General features: G+C 33.4%; 1 protein-coding gene across 8 annotated transcripts in view; it reads left to right on the forward strand.

The window, feature by feature from the left end:
- Slit2 (slit guidance ligand 2) overlaps positions 1-21,901 on the forward strand; it is a 332,292-nt gene that overhangs the window by 216,786 nt on the left and 93,605 nt on the right. For all 8 annotated transcript variants that reach the window (XM_078021124.1, XM_078021126.1, XM_078021127.1 and 5 more), the window contains exons 6-9: positions 1,225-1,296; positions 6,737-6,808; positions 9,479-9,642; positions 11,990-12,128. In XM_078021124.1, coding sequence (XP_077877250.1) covers positions 1,225-1,296; positions 6,737-6,808; positions 9,479-9,642; positions 11,990-12,128 — 447 coding nt within the window. The remainder of the gene's footprint in view (positions 1-1,224; positions 1,297-6,736; positions 6,809-9,478; positions 9,643-11,989; positions 12,129-21,901) is intronic.

Raw genomic sequence — 21,901 nt, forward strand, 5'->3', positions numbered from 1 at the left:
TATTTCATGAAATGTTTGGTTTCTATCTCAAGTGAAGCATTAAAATAACTTTTGCTTTACAGGAATAATGATATCTCTAAGCATCAAGCTACGGTATTTAAACAACGACTATTTCTTTGGAAAAAGGGACAGAGTACAGACAGGAATTAGTATTGGCTATTTATTCCAATCAAGCAGATTCCTTAAGATGAATACAGAAGTCTTTAATATCAAAAAGAAAGAGCAGGGGGGATAAAAGCAAACCAAGGTAGAAACATCCTCTCTCTCTCTCTCTCTCTCTCTCTCTCTCTCTTAAAAATTTACACAGAGTACTTAGACTATTAGAGAAAATTCATTTGTGTGAATTATGTATTATTTAGAATATACCTATGCAGCATTTAAACTTTTTATTATAGTTAAATTTATCATTTTAACAATTTGCCTGTAGTATGTGTTTCTTAGTGCTTGGGACTGAGATTAGCATCTTGGAGAAAAGCAAAACTCTTATCAATTTCTTAATACATAAACTTATTTTCTTGGAGAGTGATATAATTATGAAAGTTTCTTAACTCAAAAGTGTGCTATCTTTATGCTGCAGAGAATTTGCAAATAATGATAAAGAATGCAATTTATAAGAATAGGGACTCTTAATATAAAACAACTGCTAGCTTACTAAAGTGTATTGAGGTTAAGGATAGGGAGATGTAGGGAATGTCATTTCTCTTTCTTGATTTGGAGTTCTGGAAGGGAAACTGCTTTTAAAGGAACGAAACCTAAAAGTACTCTTGCTCTTCCTTGCCAAGGATAGCGAAATTAACATGCAGCTGGGCTTCTCTGATAAATGGATTCTGTTAGGTCACTGAGGGGGTGCATGTGACATTAAGTGATTTACAGTCCTTTACCTTAATGAAATTGTTTCAGCAAGATGACGCTGAAAGCTCTTAATGGATAGCTTTTCTTGATGTAATGAAATTGCATTCCTATGGCATTTAATATAAGGTGCAGTTATTATTTACTGGAGCTTTCCAAGGGCTGCTATTTGCACAGACAGTTCAGAACAAAAAGAGATTTCAGTCCCGGCATAGAGAGTGGCCAGAATGGCTTGTGACATTCTTAAGCAGATGAGTGTGTCTGTGAGAGCATTTCAGTTAGTAAGAGCTTCACAGACCCTTCAGGAGTCTTCCTGTCACCTACCCTTGCTACCGTTTATTCCTTTTACATATATTCTTCTAATCTATTTAACAGGCAACTGGATTACAACCAGATCAGCTGTATTGAAGATGGGGCGTTCAGGGCTCTCCGGGACCTGGAAGTGCTGTGAGTATAGCTTTTTTCTCTTACTCATTTAACAGGAGCTTTGTGTCTTTAGAGTGGTAACATGGGACTTCTCTGCTAGTTTAAAACAACCGGTCAAAATGCTCTCCTAGAGAGATACCTTAAATAACTCTTGATGAATACAGAAAATCAAAGAAGTATATGTGCAAAATCTTGCATGTCATGTGTATACAATTAGAGAAAATTTCATAGCTAAGACTCAAATTGTTCTCTTCATGATAAAAATATTCTCCTAGGAGCCACGCAATTTGGGAGGATTCCCCAAATTGCTAAATGTTAACATTAAATGAATTTTGTAGGAACCAGAACATCAAAAAGTAAACCTCTTAGTAACTGATATGTTGGTATATCTTCTAGTTATTGCACAATGAAAGAGGTGTTTTCTCATTTAAAAAATAATTTTTAACTGGTAATTGTAACATTGTGTCTGTAAGGTCACTTTGAAATCTACTTTTGATCTCAATAAACCGCTCACTAGGTCCATTTCAAAGTCTTCACTCCTGACTTTGTAATGTACAACATACAGAGTTGAATTATAATTGGCATCCTCTCTTTCTTTGCTGGGTAGGCATTTCTGACAAAATCAGTTAGAGGCAACTAAGTAATCTCTATTGAATTTTGACTTAGTAAAATAATTTTCATAAATAACTAATTAAACAAAATTCAATATTGATGAATACTGTAGTTACTGAAGCACGACATGCCACCTGTATGTTTCTGAAAATTTCTGTAAAAGATTCACATTTCTAGATTTTAAAAATTTACTTATAAATTTTCTTCTGATAGAAAATATTTTCCTATACTTTGTTTTATTCTTGATACAACTTTCTCAGAAATCCAATTTGAACTAAATGTGAAGAGGTTTTGAATTTTTAGTCCATTGGTTGGAAGTTGTTCAGAAATAACTAACCTATCCCCCGGAAGAAAGGATTTGTTGCTTTTGAGTTTCAGGAATAAAATAAACTAAAAAAACAAAATCAACTAGAATGGCTTACGTTAGAAATATTTTATCTGTGATTTTTATTTTTATTGCAAGTCAATGTGTAGAATTTATAGCTGTGTCATGTACTGAGCTACTATTTTGATTTATGAATGAATGAATTGATTGAAATAAATTGTGAAATACAAAATTATTTACTAATTTCTAACTATAAGAGAGATCACTTTTATCTGTTGATATCAGTCTAACTTTTTCTATAAGGAAAACATTCACAGTGCTTATGTACATTTTAGTAATAAGGCCAATTTTCAAATCGTGCACCAGAGTCATTTTTAACATATGGAATTCACTCTTGCTACTTCAAAGTCAGAACAATTAGAATGCAACTATGATTTCATGGCAGTGGCCTGATGTCAAACTCACAGTCAATGTCACTTAACTTCATGTATGAAGAGACTGCGGCAAGAGTTACTTCATGGAACAGAGCTGATCAAACCAAAGAATCTGTGATAAGTCCATGCTTCTAACTAGGTATATGAATAGTCCCAGTCGCTATGTGAAAAATTTGTTAAATGTTTTGGTTGAATTAAATCTCATGAAGAACCTTGTTATTCTTATTAGGTAAAAATTCTTCAACCTTTATTAGGCATGGAATCATATATGTATACATATTACATATGTATTAAGTATATATCTATATTGATGTTAGATATGTATGTAGGGAATCAGGGGAGAACACCATGCCAGGCACTGAAGCCTTTCAATCACAATATAATAACAATATATGTGCTTATTTACTATCGACAGAAATGATTATTTCTGAAAATAGTAAGGTTTTGGAAATATAATCAACTTGTACAATTGTTTTGGTCATCTTAGCAAAATATCTAAAAGGTGACTTAAGCTAGAACCATTATCATGAAGTATATCAAAACATGACAAATGGAGTGATAACGAAAGAGTGATAGTTCACAATATTAAAATAGGATTCCAGAATAATGTGAAATCTCTTAAAGACCTTAATATATATGCCTCAAAGAGATACATCATTACCAGAACCTGTTTGCTGAAGAAAATAATTTAAATTACCAATTGATATGAGAAAATGTGTCTTTTTAAAAGATTTAATTTTTTTATTTTGAAAATTCAAGCAGATATTATTTTAATATGCGTATTAACTTTTCAAAATCTTCACACTTTAAATGACCTTTAGACAAATTAGTTTATAAAGAAATTAAAGCAAAATTGGATGCAGCACTGAAAAAACTACCATTTTGACATCTTAGGCAGTATCTTTCCCTGTGGAACAATGAACAAATAGGATCCTGCACATTACCTTAAATTTCAGATTCCCAATATTTGGGGATTAAATTTATTTTAATTGAATGGAAATATGAACATGTCACTATACTGAAGCCAAACAGGAGAAGATGGAGACTCACTCTGGGTCACTGATAGAAATGTTCATTGTGAGAGAGATTGTGAATGAAGTTTAGGTAACGAGAGCAAGGACGTAATTCAGTACTTGTGTGTTCATGGGGAACTGGCAATTCATGGAATTCTGTTTAGGAGAGATAGAATTTACTGTACATTTTCTTCATATTCAGATACAATCTAAAAAATAACTTTGGAAACTATTTTTTTCTGGGGATAGGTCACTAGACTCAGAAATGAATTATACCCCTTGACTATATTTAAGATGTGTTTTTTTTTTGTCCAAAATTTGGCATATTTTAGTTGAATTAAAATGTAGCAATTCATATCCATCAAATACCAAACTTTCTGCCAAGTATTATGCTTGCTTGTCACAAAGGGAATAAGAAAGACTAAGTCACAATCCAAGTGTGAAGGTACTCCATTACTCTAAAGGCTAACATTCTGCATTTACACACCAAGATGTCTTTTGTTCTAGAATATATTCTCATTACAAACAGAAAATCTTGATTTTGAGCATGTAAGTAGACTTATACATGGGTGAAAGCATCCACAAATAAATAAGTATAACAGTTAATTTCTGTTATTTTAGAATTGGAATTGATCAAAACCACTTTGTACATGTCCTCATGCCAATAATACAATTTACTTACTAAACTTAAAACTAACTTAATTTTGTCATTTTCACATAGTTTTTAATCTAAAAGGTTCTAGAATTTCCCTATGCTAAAGTGCTGTGAGAAGGCTGGGATTGTAGCTCAGTGGTAGAGTGCTTGCCTCGCATGTATGAAGCACTGGATTTGATCCTCAACACCACATAAAAAAATAAAATAAATATAGGTATTGTGTCCATCTACAACTAAAAAAAATGAAATAAAATGCAGTGAGATCTTTTCAACCCTATTTTTGCAGTGTCAATATTATGCTCTGCTAGCACAAACACTGAATAAAATACTAAGATAATATATCTCTTCTGTTGCATTATGTGAACTAGTATTTTGAGAAATGGTTTCAAATTGATAGTTGCATACTTTAGCATTCAATGAAAACACTTCTTTACAAGGGAATGTGAGAAATCATTCTTTGAATTTCGTGTGTCCACTATGTATAAGCTATCTTAAAAATATATTCCCGAAGTCATATTACAGAATGCCACATATGCTAAAAATTTTGGCCATATTAAATCAGCATAAATTTGAAGGAAAGAAAAGAGGTAATTTGAAAGCAAACCCCTCTGAAAATTGAAACAATTGGGGAGATAAATTACAAAAATTTAGAGTTAATAAGATTAAGAACAGACAATTTGTTTTTCCTCTGGAGAAGTCTAGTTGTGATAAGACTGTGTTGGAACAGTTATATGGATGTATCAATAACATGTGGAAATGCAAAAAGAATCTATGAGGGGAAGAGATTGACAGTTGGTTGAGGTGGTGACTAAAGAGGGCACGACCTCTGAAGAAGACAAAAGGTAGGACTGATGGTCCAGGTGGATAAAGTTTGGTAGTGAAATAGGGTTTGCATTAGGGTTTGAAAATTTATTTGCCAATGAGGACCAGGCAGGGAATGCAAATGTAAGAAATGGGAATTGGGTATAGAAATGCAATAGGAGATAGGGGTGGGGGAAAAAGAGATCGAGAAGGGGAGAGAGAGAGATCAGACAGCTGGAGGTGGTGAGGACTTTGCTAAACTGGCAGTGATATCCTGTGTTGTTACGGCCAATGTTGAACTCCAGTGAACTGTCATCCTACTGCAGTGGGAGATTCTGCCAAACAATCCCATTTTTCCACGAGAAGCCAGAGTGGAAAATTTCAGATCAGTTCCCCTATTTTTTAAAATATTTGCCACTAACTGAAATATTTCAAACAATCTACAAATTGAGTGTATTTGTGCTAAGCTGAATATGTGTGCGGGTGACCGCTGCAGACCAGCTGAGCATTGCGGTTATGAGTGGTGGCATATGGGATGTTCCAGCAGCGTTGAGGGGTTGACTTAAATTTCTCAGTGAATGGGCATATTGGTCACAGACCCATAATATTAATTGACTCTCTTTACCATCCAGTTTTGAAAGATGTGTAAGAACTAACCTGGAGATTTGAATTAAATCACGTAGGAAAAATGACTGCTTTTTGTAGGACCTTTAAAACATAGAATTAGTCAGCTAATGTTCTCCAAAAGCTTCTGGAATTTTCCCATGCTAAAGCAGAATGAGATCTTTTTCCAATGCCATTAAAAAAATTCTGATATTTGAACTAGGTTTCTCTTCTCAAAGAGAAACCAGTTTTCAACTGATCTCTTTTCCCACCCTCAAAATAATAATAATATAGGAAAAATGTGAAGCAAGCAAGAGAGATATTTATTTTCACTGTAACTTCTTTGACCACTCATCTTCCTACTGTACCTCAAGAGGCCATCATTTCTGTCATGCTACACTAAATGGAGTTCAATATGGGCTGCTGTGACTACAGCTGTTATAGTAAATGATGTTTTTTTAATATACTGCTAGATAACACTGCTTCATCCCCACTTGATGCAAATATGGTGTCCTTCTACCCAAATTTTAGCAGCAGCCAACATCCAAGTAGAGAATGATTAGTGCAGTGTTCTAAGCTGACACCAATGGTGTGGTGTTGCTGCTATGAGATTTCAGTTGGAAAATTCAAGTGTATTTATTTACCCATGGATAATATATACATGATACCTCTCCAAATAAAGGTAACTGTGCAGTTTTTATCAACTATGACTGCCCTGTTAATTCCTTAGCCCATTTTGTAAGTAGACATATATGCACAAGGTGCCCAAGGTGATATGTAATTAACCAGGATTGTTCCTAGAAAAGCCATACACTTGTAGTAAATGTTGAATAAAACCAAATATATAGTAATATGTTCAAGAATAAAAGTTGTTATCACTGTGAAATAGTGCATTTTCTATGACTTCTCCACCAGGTAGTTAATTGTTCTACATGAACATAATAGAAGTTTTTGACCTATTAATATATAAAATGTTTAATTTCTTTTATATCTAAAATTTCTAACTTTTATTTTACAGCACTCTCAACAATAACAACATTACTAGGCTTTCTGTGGCAAGTTTCAACCATATGCCTAAACTTAGGACTTTGTAAGTAGTCACAATATTCATAAAGACAAATTTAATTGATTAAGGATGTTCCTCAAGGGCGGTTTCTAATAGGCCAAAAACAGGACGATTAATTCATTATGGAGACAAAAAGGAAAGCAAAATTTCTAAAACAAATCTAGAAATGATACTTTAATAAATGAACTGTTATTATGAAAATTTCCTTTGAAGTGTATGCGTTAGGGGAAGCTTGGAGTAAAACAGCAACAACAAAAAAAGTTTACATTGAGCTCTTGTAGAGGTCACATTTCATTAAGAAATAGAAGACTCCTTGATTGGCTGTCAAAAATGATAAATGAGAAATCTTTATGATTTTATTACTGTACTGCAAGCAGACCTAATAAAGCTCAACTGCTTCTCAGACATTCTTTGTAATGTAAAATTACAGCATCACCTTCTTGTGCTTTTATAATTAAGGTTGTGTCAGCATTTATATTTAAAAATATCTTTTCAGGGGTTAAGATGGACACTAAGATATTTTTGGTGATTAAATATGATTTTGTAATAAATTATTAGATACAGTCAACTTTTCTCTTTAAAAAAGTATTCTTTAAAGCTCAGGATGGGAGCATTTAGTTGTAGCATTTTCACAGGTAAATGTTATTTGAACTGGGTTTCAAAATCACCTTGACCTAAAAATATATTACATATAACATGTGTGAAATGGTTAGGAAAAAAGCCAAGGCATTGCACTTCTTGAGGATAAAATGTTTTGAAGTCAGGCACGTTTGTTTTGATTGGATTTTCAAAATGTTTCTCATCTTATAAAATCTTATAACTGAAAAAAATATTTATTTTTCTCTCTCTAAAAAAAATTTATGGAGGGCTGGAGTTGTAGCTCAGTGGTAGAGCAGTTGCCTCACAAGTGTGAAGCACTGGATTCAATCCTAGCACCACATAAAAAAAAATAAGTTTGTATATGAATCCATATACAACTAAAAAAATTTTTTTAAAATCAGTTGAATTGCTAGCTTCTTAACGAATTCAGCAATAGCAACTTAATATCATCTTTTTCTCACTTAAATCAAATTCTATATGTGATAATACATCATTATAGTTCCCTTGGAATATGAGTTAGTAAAAATAAAGAAATTATAAATGTATATGAGCATAAGTAAATTTTGTTTTCTTGGTGCTATCAGATTGAAACTAATATATCTATTAATAGTCCAGTTCACTCAAACTATAGTTTTTAAAAATTAGTTTCTTATTTATATTAGTCAATTTTTTAAAAAAGGCAACTGATCATATTTTCAGTCTTTGCAGAATTGTAAAAACATCCATTATCTACAGTTCTGATAATGCTCCTTATTTTTTTGTAGATAGACACTGGTTTGTCTCACTGATCAGCTTTTTAAAATTTTATATCCTTTTTCTCATTCCAAATTTATGCACACCTAATTGGAATCATTGCAGTGTGGTATATTTAGAGGGAAACAAGAATTGAAACAAGAATGTGTCACTGTGGCATCCCAAGAGTAGCACTTTGACTTCTAAGCAAACCAAGCCAGAGGTCACCTAGCTTTTCCAAAATATAATGTTTTGTTCAGTGGCATGGCTTCTCCTTTTGATACAAAACAGTCTGTTCCCTATCCACAGGCTCAAGGAGAATGTAAAACAGTCATTTAACTTTAAATCCCCTTGCTTTGGTTGGTTCATTATTCTATACTATCACTGCTACTTAAAAATTCCATTTTTATAGTCCAATTATCTTTCTGGACTGAGTTCCATGTTTTACTATCCATTACTGTTATTGGGTTAGAATTGAACACATCAGCTAAAAAGGACTAAAATGGTATTACTATGTCATAGATGATTCTGGGAATGGTCCTTTGATTTATAGCTTTGAATATCCTTTAGTTTGAGAAAACATAAAAGCCAGTTTGAAGTCATTTACCTAATTTAGTGGATACATTTGTCAGATATTTTATTAATGGAGAAGTGCCATTTGCCACTTGGAAGCAATCCATGATCTTGTATGGATCTTGCCAACATAGATGGGACACAATTCCTTCTCTCCCAGCCACTTATGCCTTTTAATTTCAGTCTGTGCTCTTTGGGGATAGGTCCCCAAGAGCCAAAATCAGCTAATCCCTTTTCTGTGATTAAACACAAAAAGAAGGAAATCAGAATAGGGATTTGAAAAATAAGCATTTTATATTGAATTATTATTCTGACTTGTTCAGCAAAAAGTGGCCTGCTAAAAGGACTTTGCAAGCAGTTTCTATAGAGACTAATAATGGTAGGACTTACTGATACTTCTGAAGGAGAGTCACAGCTTTTATAACTTGTTCCCTTCCCTGGCTCCCCACTCCTCGCCATCGGATCTCCATTTGCTCTCAGCATGGTTGGGACTGCACAGCACTTATCCTTGAACTGATTATTTTCTCTTTACCCATTTGAATGAACATAAGCAAAATAATTTTATTGTCCTTTTCCAATTTCTGTGTATTTGTTTAGCTCAGGATAAAGAAAAGGACTTGATTCTGTGCTTGTGAGCCAGTTTAGTTTTTCAAAAAATAATTAGACTGAAGGTTGGTAAGTTTAATCTATTTCTATATTAGGAAATAAGGATGTATTATAACTAACGTTTCAAGTTTTGAAATGACTATCTTCTGTTTTCTTGCTTTAATCTTCTTTCCTCTCATTTAGCCGACTCCATTCAAACAACCTGTACTGTGACTGCCACCTGGCCTGGCTCTCCGACTGGCTTCGCCAAAGGCCCCGGGTGGGCCTGTACACTCAGTGCATGGGCCCTTCTCACCTGAGAGGCCATAATGTCGCAGAGGTTCAAAAACGAGAATTTGTCTGCAGCGGTAAGGGAGAAAGAACGAAGATGTTCTAGTATTTCTGGCTGCTTTTATGTAAAGGGATGTAAAGAATGCATGCTTCCAAGGTTTGCGGGCTGCTCACTAACATGTGGAAGCCTGCACTAATCACTCTACAGAGAACTTATTTTACAGCAATGATAATAATCTGTCTTAAGGTATTTGTACATGATTGGCAACTAATAGTTATTTGTCCCTAAGATATTTCTGATTTTATTTGGGGAAAATATAGGAAATTCCTAGATTGTAGTTCCTCTTACAACATTTTATCTTCCCATTAGGTAGCAATTTAAATCTGCTTTTATATTAATAACTGAAAAAGGTTTAGCTAATCCTAGACCCCTGCTTAGAAATTCAGAGAAACTCAACTATAAATGCAAAGTGATGAAGTATTTTTGTGTATAAAAATATATTAATAATTCAGTTTTTCTTAAGACAAATAAATGACTTGTTTAAGTAACAAGCTGAAAGCAAAAATAAGATATGCTATGTAAGATAACATGTGGCTAGCATTTACTGAGTTCTGTTTTCTCTGTTTCACATGTAATTATGTCATTTCCTGTCCAAAACAACCACAGGAGAATGTAATTTTATCTATGTGCTAGAGATTAAAATATGATGAAAAATAATCTTCAAGTTCACATGGTTGAATACAAGGGTCTTGATCTAGTCGGTACACACACACACACACATACACACACACACACATCATATTGGTACATAATGTATTTTATACATATAGGTCTAGTTTTGCTTCAGGAATAACTTGAAGATATAATAAAACAATTTTTATAAAATACATATGTACTTGGCTCTTCATAGCTGTGATTTATTTCTTCAATCACAGATTCAAAAAACTGTGGATTGAAAATAAGTGGAAAAAAAATTGCATCTGTACTGAACATGTGCAGATTTTTCTTGTGATTATTCCCTAAACAATACAATATAGCAACTACTTGCATAGCATTTGTGTTGTATTAGGTATTATAATTATTCTAATGATGATCTAAAGCATAACAGAAAATGTACACATATTATATCCAAACTATACATCATTTTATATAAATGGCTTGATCATCCACAGGTTTTGGTATTCACAGAGGTTCTGGAACCATATCCCAAAATACAAAGGGACCAATGTAATGTATAAATAGTTCATGGTTTCTGAAGGAGTGAGGACACATTGCTAGTACTTGATTCTATTTTATTGTTACCTTTTAGAACTTTGCATGTATTTTTCCTTACTTTTTATGATCTAAAATAGTTCTCTTACAATGTTATGAGAAGTTTTCAATAGGTCTGATTGCTTTTTAAAGAATTAAAAAATGAAATGACTAACAATTCTCTACTAACCACTTTTTTTCTCTCTTCACTTTTTCCTCCCTGTTTTCTAGATGAGGAAGAAGGCAAGTTGAACTTTCTTCTCTAGACTGATAACATTGTTGTAGTTTGCCAGGTTGTCTGGAGGTGCAGGATTAGCAGGTAGCTCACAGCCTCTTCTTGGCACACCAGCATCGCCAAGTGCCTTTCCCCTGCAGGTTGTGAGGGCTGTTTCTGCTTCCTCCAGAAAACCTGCTTGCTACAGTCCTGCTGGCGTTCTGTCCTTCATCTTTCAAACAGAAAAATCTCTTTGCAAAGTGGTTTTGTTTCTAAAAATTGACTAGTAAAATATATATATTTATGGTCGAATTTTAAATCATGTGTAGCAAGCAAAAAGAATAATATAGATTAACAATTGAAGAGAGACTTCAGACAATCTATTATAATGACTTCAAAGAAAGCAGTAATTTTGAACCTATTCAGACATCAAACTTAGTATTATCTAATTTTCCTGCCACTTTATTGGCATACAGTAACTTGAGCAATGGTATGTCTACCAAGATGTGAGTTTTACATATTTGTTTCTCTTCTTTCTTTCTTTCTTTCTTTTTTTTTTGAGACAAAGTAAATTAAACTACATAAATTTGGTAACAATCAAGCTTTATTTAAGCTTATTAAAAATGAATAGAGATTAATCTGAAGTTGCTGCTTTTTTTGGAACTCAAAACTTTGAATAGAATTCTTTTCTTAAATATGAAATTACCCTCTCACAATTTTTTTTTCATATTTTGAAAACTGCCACTTTCATGACCAGTTGTCAAAATCTCATTTGCTTCATCTAATAAATATAACTGCATGCTTCCTACAGTACATTTTAGAAATAAAGGATGTTTTGTAGTTGAGCATTTAGAGAAGTTTATTTCTGTCACATATTTTGCTAATTAACCTCAGTCTGAACGTTTCACAATTATGAAATTTGGGAGGAGAAATCTAATCGTGTGTGTTTCTCTTGTAGGTCATCAGTCGTTCATGGCTCCTTCCTGTAGTGTGTTGCATTGCCCGTCTGCTTGTACCTGTAGCAACAACATTGTAGACTGTCGCGGTAAAGGTCTCACTGAGATCCCCACAAACCTGCCAGAGACTATCACAGAAATGTATGTGCACTGCGATCTTTCCTTTCCCTCTACCTCCCCCACTGAACATACCATGATTTTTTTAGGAGACTTGGGTTTATTAAAGGCACATCTGATCAATTAGCTTAGACAAATGTTCTCTTCAGAAGTGTATTGACCCTTACTCTGTTTAATTAAGTACTTTGTTAAATTGCCTAGGATTTTTCTCCATAGGCAGAATTAAAGGAGTACATTTAAAGGAAGAATAGTGCTTTTACTTCCCCTTTTAAAAAAAGTGTTTTTAGGCTATTTAGGGAGAAAAAAGAGATGTACCTAGTTCAAACTTTGGGGACCGAATATTTGCTTTTGTCCTTTTCTAGCTTAAAGCAGTAGGGATACAAAGAGGGACTCAGCTGGGGAGAATAAACCATAGAAGCAGGTTAACAAGATGAGGAGGTCCTGCCTTCTCAAGAGCTCATGTTTTAAAATGAACTTATACTACTTTGTTGGAATGGTTAGTCCAATGCAAACTATAAAATGGATATTATGATGTCAAGTCAAGTCCTACCTCCATCAAAAACAAATTATTTTGATGAAGTAATGCATACATATTTTGTATGCAGCTGCTGAATGCATTTCTGTGTTCTTGCCAGAGATAAGTCATGTGGAAAAAAACAAGGTCATCTAAGACTTAAATGGAATGCTTTTACCATCCCAAGAAGGAAGCACTAAGGGGATCTTTACCTCAATATCCATTAATTAAAAAGCTCCTCTAAACACCCAGCCCATCATATCATTGACCAATTCTAAGTCACAACTCAAAAAAATGATTTTTTTAGATATTTTTGATTGAAGTAATAATATAGAACCAACTTCTTGTGAAAGGAAAAAAATTAAAGATAAAAAACCTTTTTTTTCAAAAACTGTTTTTTTATATCTTTTTAAATTTCTATAATAAAGTAACTACTCTAGTTTATTTGAGCATAACCTTAGTTTAGAAGATCCACTGCTATTATTTTAAAGTAATACACATTGAATAGTGTGCTTAGAGCTTTGGAGCATAAGTGATAATAATTTGCAAACTCTGGCATCTGTGGAGATTTGACACATAGCCCAAATAACATATGCATGTGATGATAGTATTTGCATCAAAGTTTTAATTGATGAAATAATACGTTAAGTATAAGAACGATTTGTAAATATTTTTTAGCTGAATATTTAAAGAAGTATAAGGTCTGGTTTGGGAAGAGTCACATGACATTCCTTGAAAGAGAAACATCAGAGAGTAGAGGAAAATGGTAGGAGTGAGATATTTGAGAGATTGTATAGTTGATCCTAATTAGAGTAATAGGTTCATGTTGAAGCATCGTAGAAAACAATGTCCAAAGAAAGACAACTGCATCTAATTTTAAAGCTGTGAGATACAAAAGGCTTTTAAGCTCCGTTGGAAAAGAAGAGATATGATGACGTTGATAGTAAAGAGGCGTGGTTTTTGAGTAGGAGGATTGTGTGTTCATCATCTATCCAGGCATGAGGATTATTAAGTAAATAATGGCACCATGAATTTTTCTGAATTCTTCATTACATGATTAGAAAATTTGATGTCCAATTTGATAACTTGAAATGAGGTATGAAGTAAAAATGTTATAAGGGATGAACACATAAAGTTGAAGTTATTACAGAGGACATTAAGTAGAGGGCAAGACCCAGTCAGAACACTTCAGCTAGAATTGCAGGTTTGTCTGCCGTATACTGACTCTGAGACAGGGCAAGTTACTGATTGTCTATGAGCCTGTCTCTCCATCTGAAACTAAGGGTTCTTATCCGTTTGAAATGAAATCATTAACACATAGAGCTATATATGCTTAGCATAGAGTAATTTTTCCATAAATGTTACTTCATTCCTGGAAACCTTCAGGGGGAGGTAAAACCTGCGTTAAGCCTTGAAAGAACCATAGTGACTACAAATACAGAGATGATCAAAGGGCTTTCAGAACCAGTAGTTCATCAGGAGCATCACAGTCAGGATAAAAGAACACAATACAATAAAACAGGAATTCAATTTGACTGACATTTGATGTTGGACAGTGTAGAGGAAAATAAAGTTGGAAACAGGTTGCAGCCATTTCATGGAGGGTCTTCATACTGTTCACATCTTAGACGTTACGTGGGATGCATTTAAACTCAGGAGTCTCAAGTGAGTCTTTCAGATGATTTGTCTGGTAGATTTGTGTCAGTGATGTGGCAAAAGAAAGGAGTGTAATACAGGAGATCTCTTAGGAAGCTGTTACACTGATCTGTAAGAGATGCCGGAGAGCAGGAGCTAGTGGGGAACAGGAGGAATAGTGGAATGGAGACGAATACGGTACCTAGTATAGGAGCAGAATTAACGGGAGTTGGCATTTGATGAGATGAGGGAATAATGGAGAAGGATGAACCAAGATGATACCAGCCTTCCAAGCATAGGTGATGGGGAGGTGACAGTTCTATCACTGCACTTGAGGAGCTGAGGAGCAAAACCAAACCTGGCAAGGGACATGAGGGTGGCTCAACCTGTGAAGTATGGAAGTGCCAATGGCTCTGCTAGAGGTGCTAAAATGATGTAAGCTACCTTAGGTCCAGAGCAAGACAAGGACCAGGGGCAAAGATTTTGGAGTAGTTAACCTAACAAAAACAAAGGTGATATTTAAAGCCTCCAAGTGTCTAAAAGAAGAGCAAGGGAAGACTAAGGGCCCACCTACATCTAGGAAAGGCAGGTGTCAGGGAAGGCAGTTAGGGGCCTCCAGGAAAAAAAATGATCTGCTGAGGGAGGCAAGAGACTGCTTCAAATAAACCATGGAGTGTTCTGAAAAGCAGTCCTGGAATTTGATCAGCATACAGAGGATCCACTTCTAATAGGGTGATAGATAAGTCAGCCACTTTTCAGAGTGTTAAGAAAGGGAATGTTGAAAATATTGGAGGTGGCAGGTGCAGAGAAATTGGAAGAATTTGACTGAGAAAGGATTCTTTGGAAACAGTGTTGCTCTGAAGAACAAACGTTTCAAGATGCAGAAACCTGTAATTTTGGAAAATAAGAAAGAAAGGATGGAGCGACGAGGGTGTGAGAGTTAAGATATATATGGGAGCAAGATCATTCTGAACACAAGAAGAAAATGACCAGATACAATCATAGGAAAGGAAAACAAAAGTAGTTTTACAGAGTGACAAAGGAAGAATAAGTTACAGAAGAAATAATAGAATGTATTGATGGCAAAATGAAATATTTGAAATGGTTTATCTTAGGCAGTCTGTTTTATTTTTTAATCTCAGGGCTTGTCTTCTACTTTGTACAATCTATAAATTTTATGTAATGGTGGAATTGAGTAGTATGGAAGTCATACTAAATAATACATCCCATTGAGTTTGCCCATATTGAGGTGGTGGAGTATCAGATAAAATTACCATGAATTAAATGTACCTGTAAAGATGAAAGCATATTTGAAGCTGTAGGTGAATTTTACTTTCCTGATTATTACATTTATCAGCTTTATCAGTAGAGCATCTTAGTAAGAGAATATATTGATCTTTAACACCAATGAGGTACGTTCATTCTCATTTATTATAGCAACATATCTTACTTCCTTAGTGACTTATTTTTCTCATTACTGTTTTATTTTTTATAAGAATAAAGAACATAGGAAAGTTTAATAACATTGAAATAAAATTATTATATGACATTTTAATATGCATAAATTCCAGGGTTTTAATACCTGATGAACTGAAAATTATAAACTCCTTTTATACTATTAAAATATTTAAAATATGATTTTGCCATAAATTATCAGTAGAATTTCTTTATTTCATGTCATCAGATTTTTTTAATAGTGAATTGTTTTTCTGTTATGTGGAATATCTTTATTTTTGCAACTTTCTCATGATTCTAAAAAAAAGTATATATTGTATGTACTGTAGAGAAGAGATCAACCCTTATAAATCTAGGTATATAAACATGACAGTCTTTATTTTTCTTTTTCATATTCTCAACTACAGATCCATTCTGTGGTGACTGCTAAAACTTATTTGTTAAACCATAGAAGAAAAATATTCTTTTAAAGGCAAAATTTGAAGAAGGAAAAATAGAAAGAGGCTAACATGTATCTAATAACTTCCATGTAGATTGTTGCACAAGTATCACGTGATATGAGCTTCTCATTGTCCTGTTATGGACTATTTATGAAATTAAATAAAATTAAATAGAGAAACTAATGCAGAAGAATGTGTTAGAAAACAACTGGTAGATTTCTTCACAAATCCTATTTATACTGATGATTTTACCTTGGTCTAGGATCTGCCTCCCTATTTGTGAACTAAGAATCTGATTTTGGCTACACTTAGTTATCACATCTTTTAATTACATATTTATTTTGTGGTTATTTTTTAGCATGTGCCTTCATTGCTAAACTGTAAGCTCTATGAAGGCAGAATCTAGTTTGATTCTGATCACCACTGAATACCCACCAACAGATTTAGGACCTTAGCACATGGTAGACACTTGGTAAATATTTGATTAATACCTATTGGATGAATGGATAATTTTAAAATTTAATTAAACATTTAGCATGGGATTTATCTTGAAAAGTAACAGCTATACTAACTAATATTAATAAATAAAACTACAAGGAACAGCCTATTATCTCCCTGCAACAAAATTGTACTTTAGAAGGATTAAAACAGTAAGAGAAAAGTTATATGAATAAAATATTTAATGGCATTAGCTTAAATGGGGCCTGGATATTGAAAATTAATGAAGTTCACCCCCCATATGGGTTTGGATTCCACTCTTTACATGTTTCCAATATTCTTTTTCTTTATTCTGAGCTGACCAATTCAGCTTTTAATTGCTATGCTTCTTCTTCAGATATGAATCAAATTTAACCATACAAATTAGTCTTGGCCATCTTTCTCTAAAGTCAAATTTTCTCTCAAAGAAGACTAGAGACCTTTATTTTAAATCTCTCAAACATTAACTTCTTCCATTTTGGTGTGTGTGTGTGTGTGTGTGTGAGAGAGAGAGAGAGAGAGAGAGAGAGAGAGAGAGAGAGAGAGAGAGAGAGAGAGAAAGAGAGAGAAAGAGAGAGAGAGAGAGAGAGAGAGAGGGAGGAAGAAAGAAAGAAAGAAAGAAAGAAAGAAAGAAAGAAAGAAAGAAAAAAAGAGAGAGAAAAAATGAAAAAAGTTAGGAAATCAGATGAAGAAGTTGTTAGTCAAGTGGCTAAATTTTCTTCCATTTTAGATTTACCTGACCACAAAGCCTACCTTTCTGGATCACAGTATAAAAGAAAGGCAGACTAAAATTGGTCTCTTTTGTAAAAGAGAAAACTGAAAAAGTCACGAAAAGAGAAAGATCAAAATTTAGAGAAACTTTTAAGAAAGTTACCTAGCAAAGCTGAGATCTGTTTCTTCTCACTTCATATCCATAAGCTATGATAAAAATGTCATCTTTCTTATTCTCTGCATTTCTCGAATTTTCTCAGTATAGACCATACCACAGTTGAATTTGATATTTTTGATTAATGTCAAACTCTCCTATTAGACAGCAAGCTTGATGTGGGCAGTACCATGTTACTTTTTCTCACCACTTAATACATCAGTACTTCTCATAGTGTGAGTTGGGAGACAGACAGTGTTGACAGCAGGTGGGAGGAGTCTTGGGCCCACCATCTGGAGATCTCCTGAGTCTCTGTTTTTCATAGTATAAAAAAATGACAAAGGAATATGAATCAAATGAAGAGATCATAAATAGGGAAAATGTGTAACGTCAGATAAAATTAGGCATAAAATAAAGATAATGTTTTTGCCCTGGAATCTTCCTATCACTTTGCTGCTTTAAACTCTTCTGGTGAAAACCTGTTCTCAAAGGGGTTCAGTGCCTCAGGCAAGCCCAGACAAGGTCAAGTCCATGGCAACAGAACTCTTAATAGCAAATTGATTCTCTGTGTATCAAACTTTTAATTCCTTCAATAACATTTTGAGGCGTTAAGATTTTATATACAGGCAATGGACTGTCATAAAGCAGACATTTTGTTCTCTTCAATCCAGGGATAGACTTTTCTGTGACATAACACCTTTTTAAGTTGTTCTATAGAAATTCTGTGAATCATGGAAAATACTTAGTGAGAATGCGGGTAGTGATAATTTAGCATGTCTTATTTACTCCACGGCTGCTTTTGTTTCTGGCTGGGAAGCCACCGTTTTTTGTTGGTTTGTTGTCTTTTTATTCGCCTGAGAGGTCAGGGAAAACTTCAAATTATAGGAAGGGACAGAATTATGGGAAGCAAACTTCTCAGGCCTAGGTCTTCAGCATTCCTTCTAATGTCTTCAAAGATGCCTTACAGATTTTCAGATGTTATAATAATTTTATTGGAGGTGCAAGTCAAATGAATAAAATGCAAAGGGAATTCACTTACCCTATTACACTACTGCAATAGTAAAGACGGCTCTTGAAAGAGACTCCTAATGATGGTGATTAAATACGAGCTTTGGGGATACTTTTATTCTTTTTCTATACTCTAGATCATCACATGTATAATTAAAAAGCAATGAAAATAACAGAGTTTCTTGAACACTCATATGATTACAACAAATTATGATACTGAAGACAATTTTCGAAACTTTCTTCTTCTCCATTTTTGTCCAAATATTTTCTCTTATATATGTTTAAACCTTTTGCAGGCTATTTATGCATTTATGCTTTCTGAAATACTGACTCCATACTTGTATTAAACAAAGTCTAATTTTGAGTCCATATATTTAAATGTGTTCAGACTATCTATAGGTAGGAGTGTGCAATTTAGATTTGATCAACCTACCTTTAAATAGTCCATTCTGTATTGACTGATTTAAAAGAATTACAAATATGAGATCAAGCATGAAGTTTTAATTGTTTAGTGTGCACTTAAAAAAGTTCCACCTAATTGTGCAGCTATCATGCTGTGTAACTAGTTGTCTTTATTTTAATTATTCATATTTTTAAAAATAAATCTTAAATGCAAATATGCTATACAGTTTGACTATTTTTTCATAGTGTATCTAGAATAATTTGACTTTACTATTCAGACAATATTGATAAAATGTTTAATTAAAGCAAATTGTATAAAAATTTTTAGGTATATTGGTATGAAAAACTCAGGGTATCATCTAAGTTTGGTTAGTTAGGTTGATAATTTCCAAGTGAAAGTGTTTTCACTATGAAAAGATTTTTCCCTACAAAAATATTTAAAAAGTAATTTTAAAATATTTTAAAAAGTGTTTCTATGCAATGGAAAATAACTGTATGGTAAAGGAAATTAGGGTAATTCTATTTCCATGCACAGTTATTTTAGTGCACTTCATTCCTGGAGCCCTTTTTAGCAATTTGCAGCTTTACTGTGTCCTCATACTTAGGCTTCTTCTGATCTACTCATCTAATTGCCTAGCCTAGAACATGGCTTTGGCGTTATGTATTTTACACTATTGTGCTGTTCAGATCAACTAATATAAAAAACTCTCTATTTATGTTTATTAGAAATACACATAGCACTTTTAAAAAGTCTTGCATCATAATTAACACCTTCTTTATGAAAAAAATATTTGCAAAAAATGTGATATATTCATTTGACTTGTTACAGAAATAGAATGTGGGAAATTATGTATTCTTTAAAGATTATTAGAAAACTTTTTATTTGGGGGGGTTGGAAAATAGTTTTGTTAGTGTCTCATGTCAATTTGTCTTCAGAGAAGTAGGTAATTTGAGTTATAGTATGAAAATTTGCTTTGAGTTTCTCACAACAGCAGAAACTAGGTAGTATTTACTAAGTATAATAAAAGGGCTAGTTATTTTTCTATTGAATCATATATCATTTGTCATAGAAATATTATTAAATAAGTAATCTTAGCATCAAAATGAAATAAAGCCAACATTAATATATATGTGCAAGTCAATATATTTTAACCCTGATTATGTGCACACATATATAATTAGAAAAAAATAGTAAGATTTCATTCGAGATATTTTTATGAGTAGTCATAAAGTCATTTTATGTAAAAGAAACCTTTCACACAGATATTATTCACCATTATTTTTATTCTTTCATGATTTTATATTATGTTTTCTGAAATTTTCTTATTGTGATTTCATCAGAAGGACCCAGAAAAAGACATAATAACTTACCTTTCTACAAAATACAAAGCACCAATTCACTATTTAGCATCAAAAAGAGAGCCCTGCAGTATGTTCCCACAGAACAAACATGTCTCATTATTTTTAGTTATTGGTAGCCATACAAAGCACTACAACTTTGATAATTCCACAATGAAATTGTGTATGAAAAATTGTGGAAATTAGTTTTGCATATTGAATTCTACTTCTAGGTCCATAAGCTTTAGTTGATTTTGCTAGTAATCACTAGAGTATTGTTTTAGCATAATTCTCAAATTTATATGCATATTTTGAGCAATCTTTAATTGACATTTAAATAAATAGTTGAATAATTATTTTTAAGTGTCTGTATATATCCACTACCTGCAAAGAAACTCTTTTTATTAAAACTTTGTACTTATCATGATAAGAAAATTATTTTATATCTGTTTTTCTCAACTTATTTCTTATTTATAGCTAATTTCACAAAAAGTTACATGTATACTATATATATTACATATGTATATCATACATACACACTGATGCTTGCATGCATTTTTATTGATTTGGATGATCATTATTTAGAAAGTTATAATGTCTTTCATATGAGAAACTGAATCAAAATTTTATAATATTTATTAAGTGAAAATGAGTCTAATGAAATTATAAATGAAATGGAGGTAAGGGCATACAAAAATGACAAGGGCAGCAATTAATATGCTCAATAGAAATGAAAATCCCAATTAGTTTCTCTTTAGAAGTCCAAAGAGAATTGGGCATACTGGTGCATGTCTGTAATCCCAGCCACTCAGCGGGCTGAGGCTGGAGGATCACAAGTTCAAGGCCAGCCTCAACACTTCAGTGACACCCTGTCTCAAAACGAAAAATAAAAAAAGAATGAGGATGTAGTTCAGTCATAGAGCACCTGTAGTTTCATTCCCCAGTACGAGGGAAAAAAAAAAAAAACATAAAAGAAGAAAAAAGTTCAAACAGTCTGATGAGTACTATTGCAGTAGAAGGAAAATTGGTAGACAAGTAGCATTTAAAAATATAGACATATTTGAATGCCTACTCTGCATCAAATACCATGAGTGAAAGGACACAGTCTCAACCTTCAAAATGTCAACAGTCCTGACAATTGAAGCTTTACACAAACAGACAAGATTTTTAAAACTATATAATAAGTCATCATGCACATGGAACATGGAGAAAGGAAAACCATGCTCTGTCTGGAACAATTAAGAAACCTTCAGGTTTGAGGATATGTTTTGCAGTAGAGAAACTGTAGCTTTCCAGGAAAAGATCCTGTGTAAAATTCCAGGAAGGTGAGAGAGTTGTGTGAGTTTGGGGGAAATTAGAAGTTTGCAGTTGTTAAAATATGAGTGGAAGCTGAATCTGTGAGAAGAACTGGTCCAGTGACGACTCAATGAAAGAAGGGTTGGCGCAAGAGAGTAATATGATTAGATTTGCTGGTTAGAAAAACCACTGAAACCTGGGGCCGGGAGAGCAGGTTGGAGGAAGGAAGCCCACCCAGAGTGCCTTAGCCACAGTCTCTACACAGGATAATGAAGGCAGACTTGAATGCAGAAGAGGTGGGAAGTTATTACTGAAGGTGATTCTAGCACTATTGTATTTGATCCCCTAAAACTTCTACAGGAAAAAA

This window comes from Ictidomys tridecemlineatus, chromosome 9, assembly GCF_052094955.1.
Source record: "Ictidomys tridecemlineatus isolate mIctTri1 chromosome 9, mIctTri1.hap1, whole genome shotgun sequence".
Lineage (NCBI taxonomy): Eukaryota > Metazoa > Chordata > Mammalia > Rodentia > Sciuridae > Ictidomys > Ictidomys tridecemlineatus.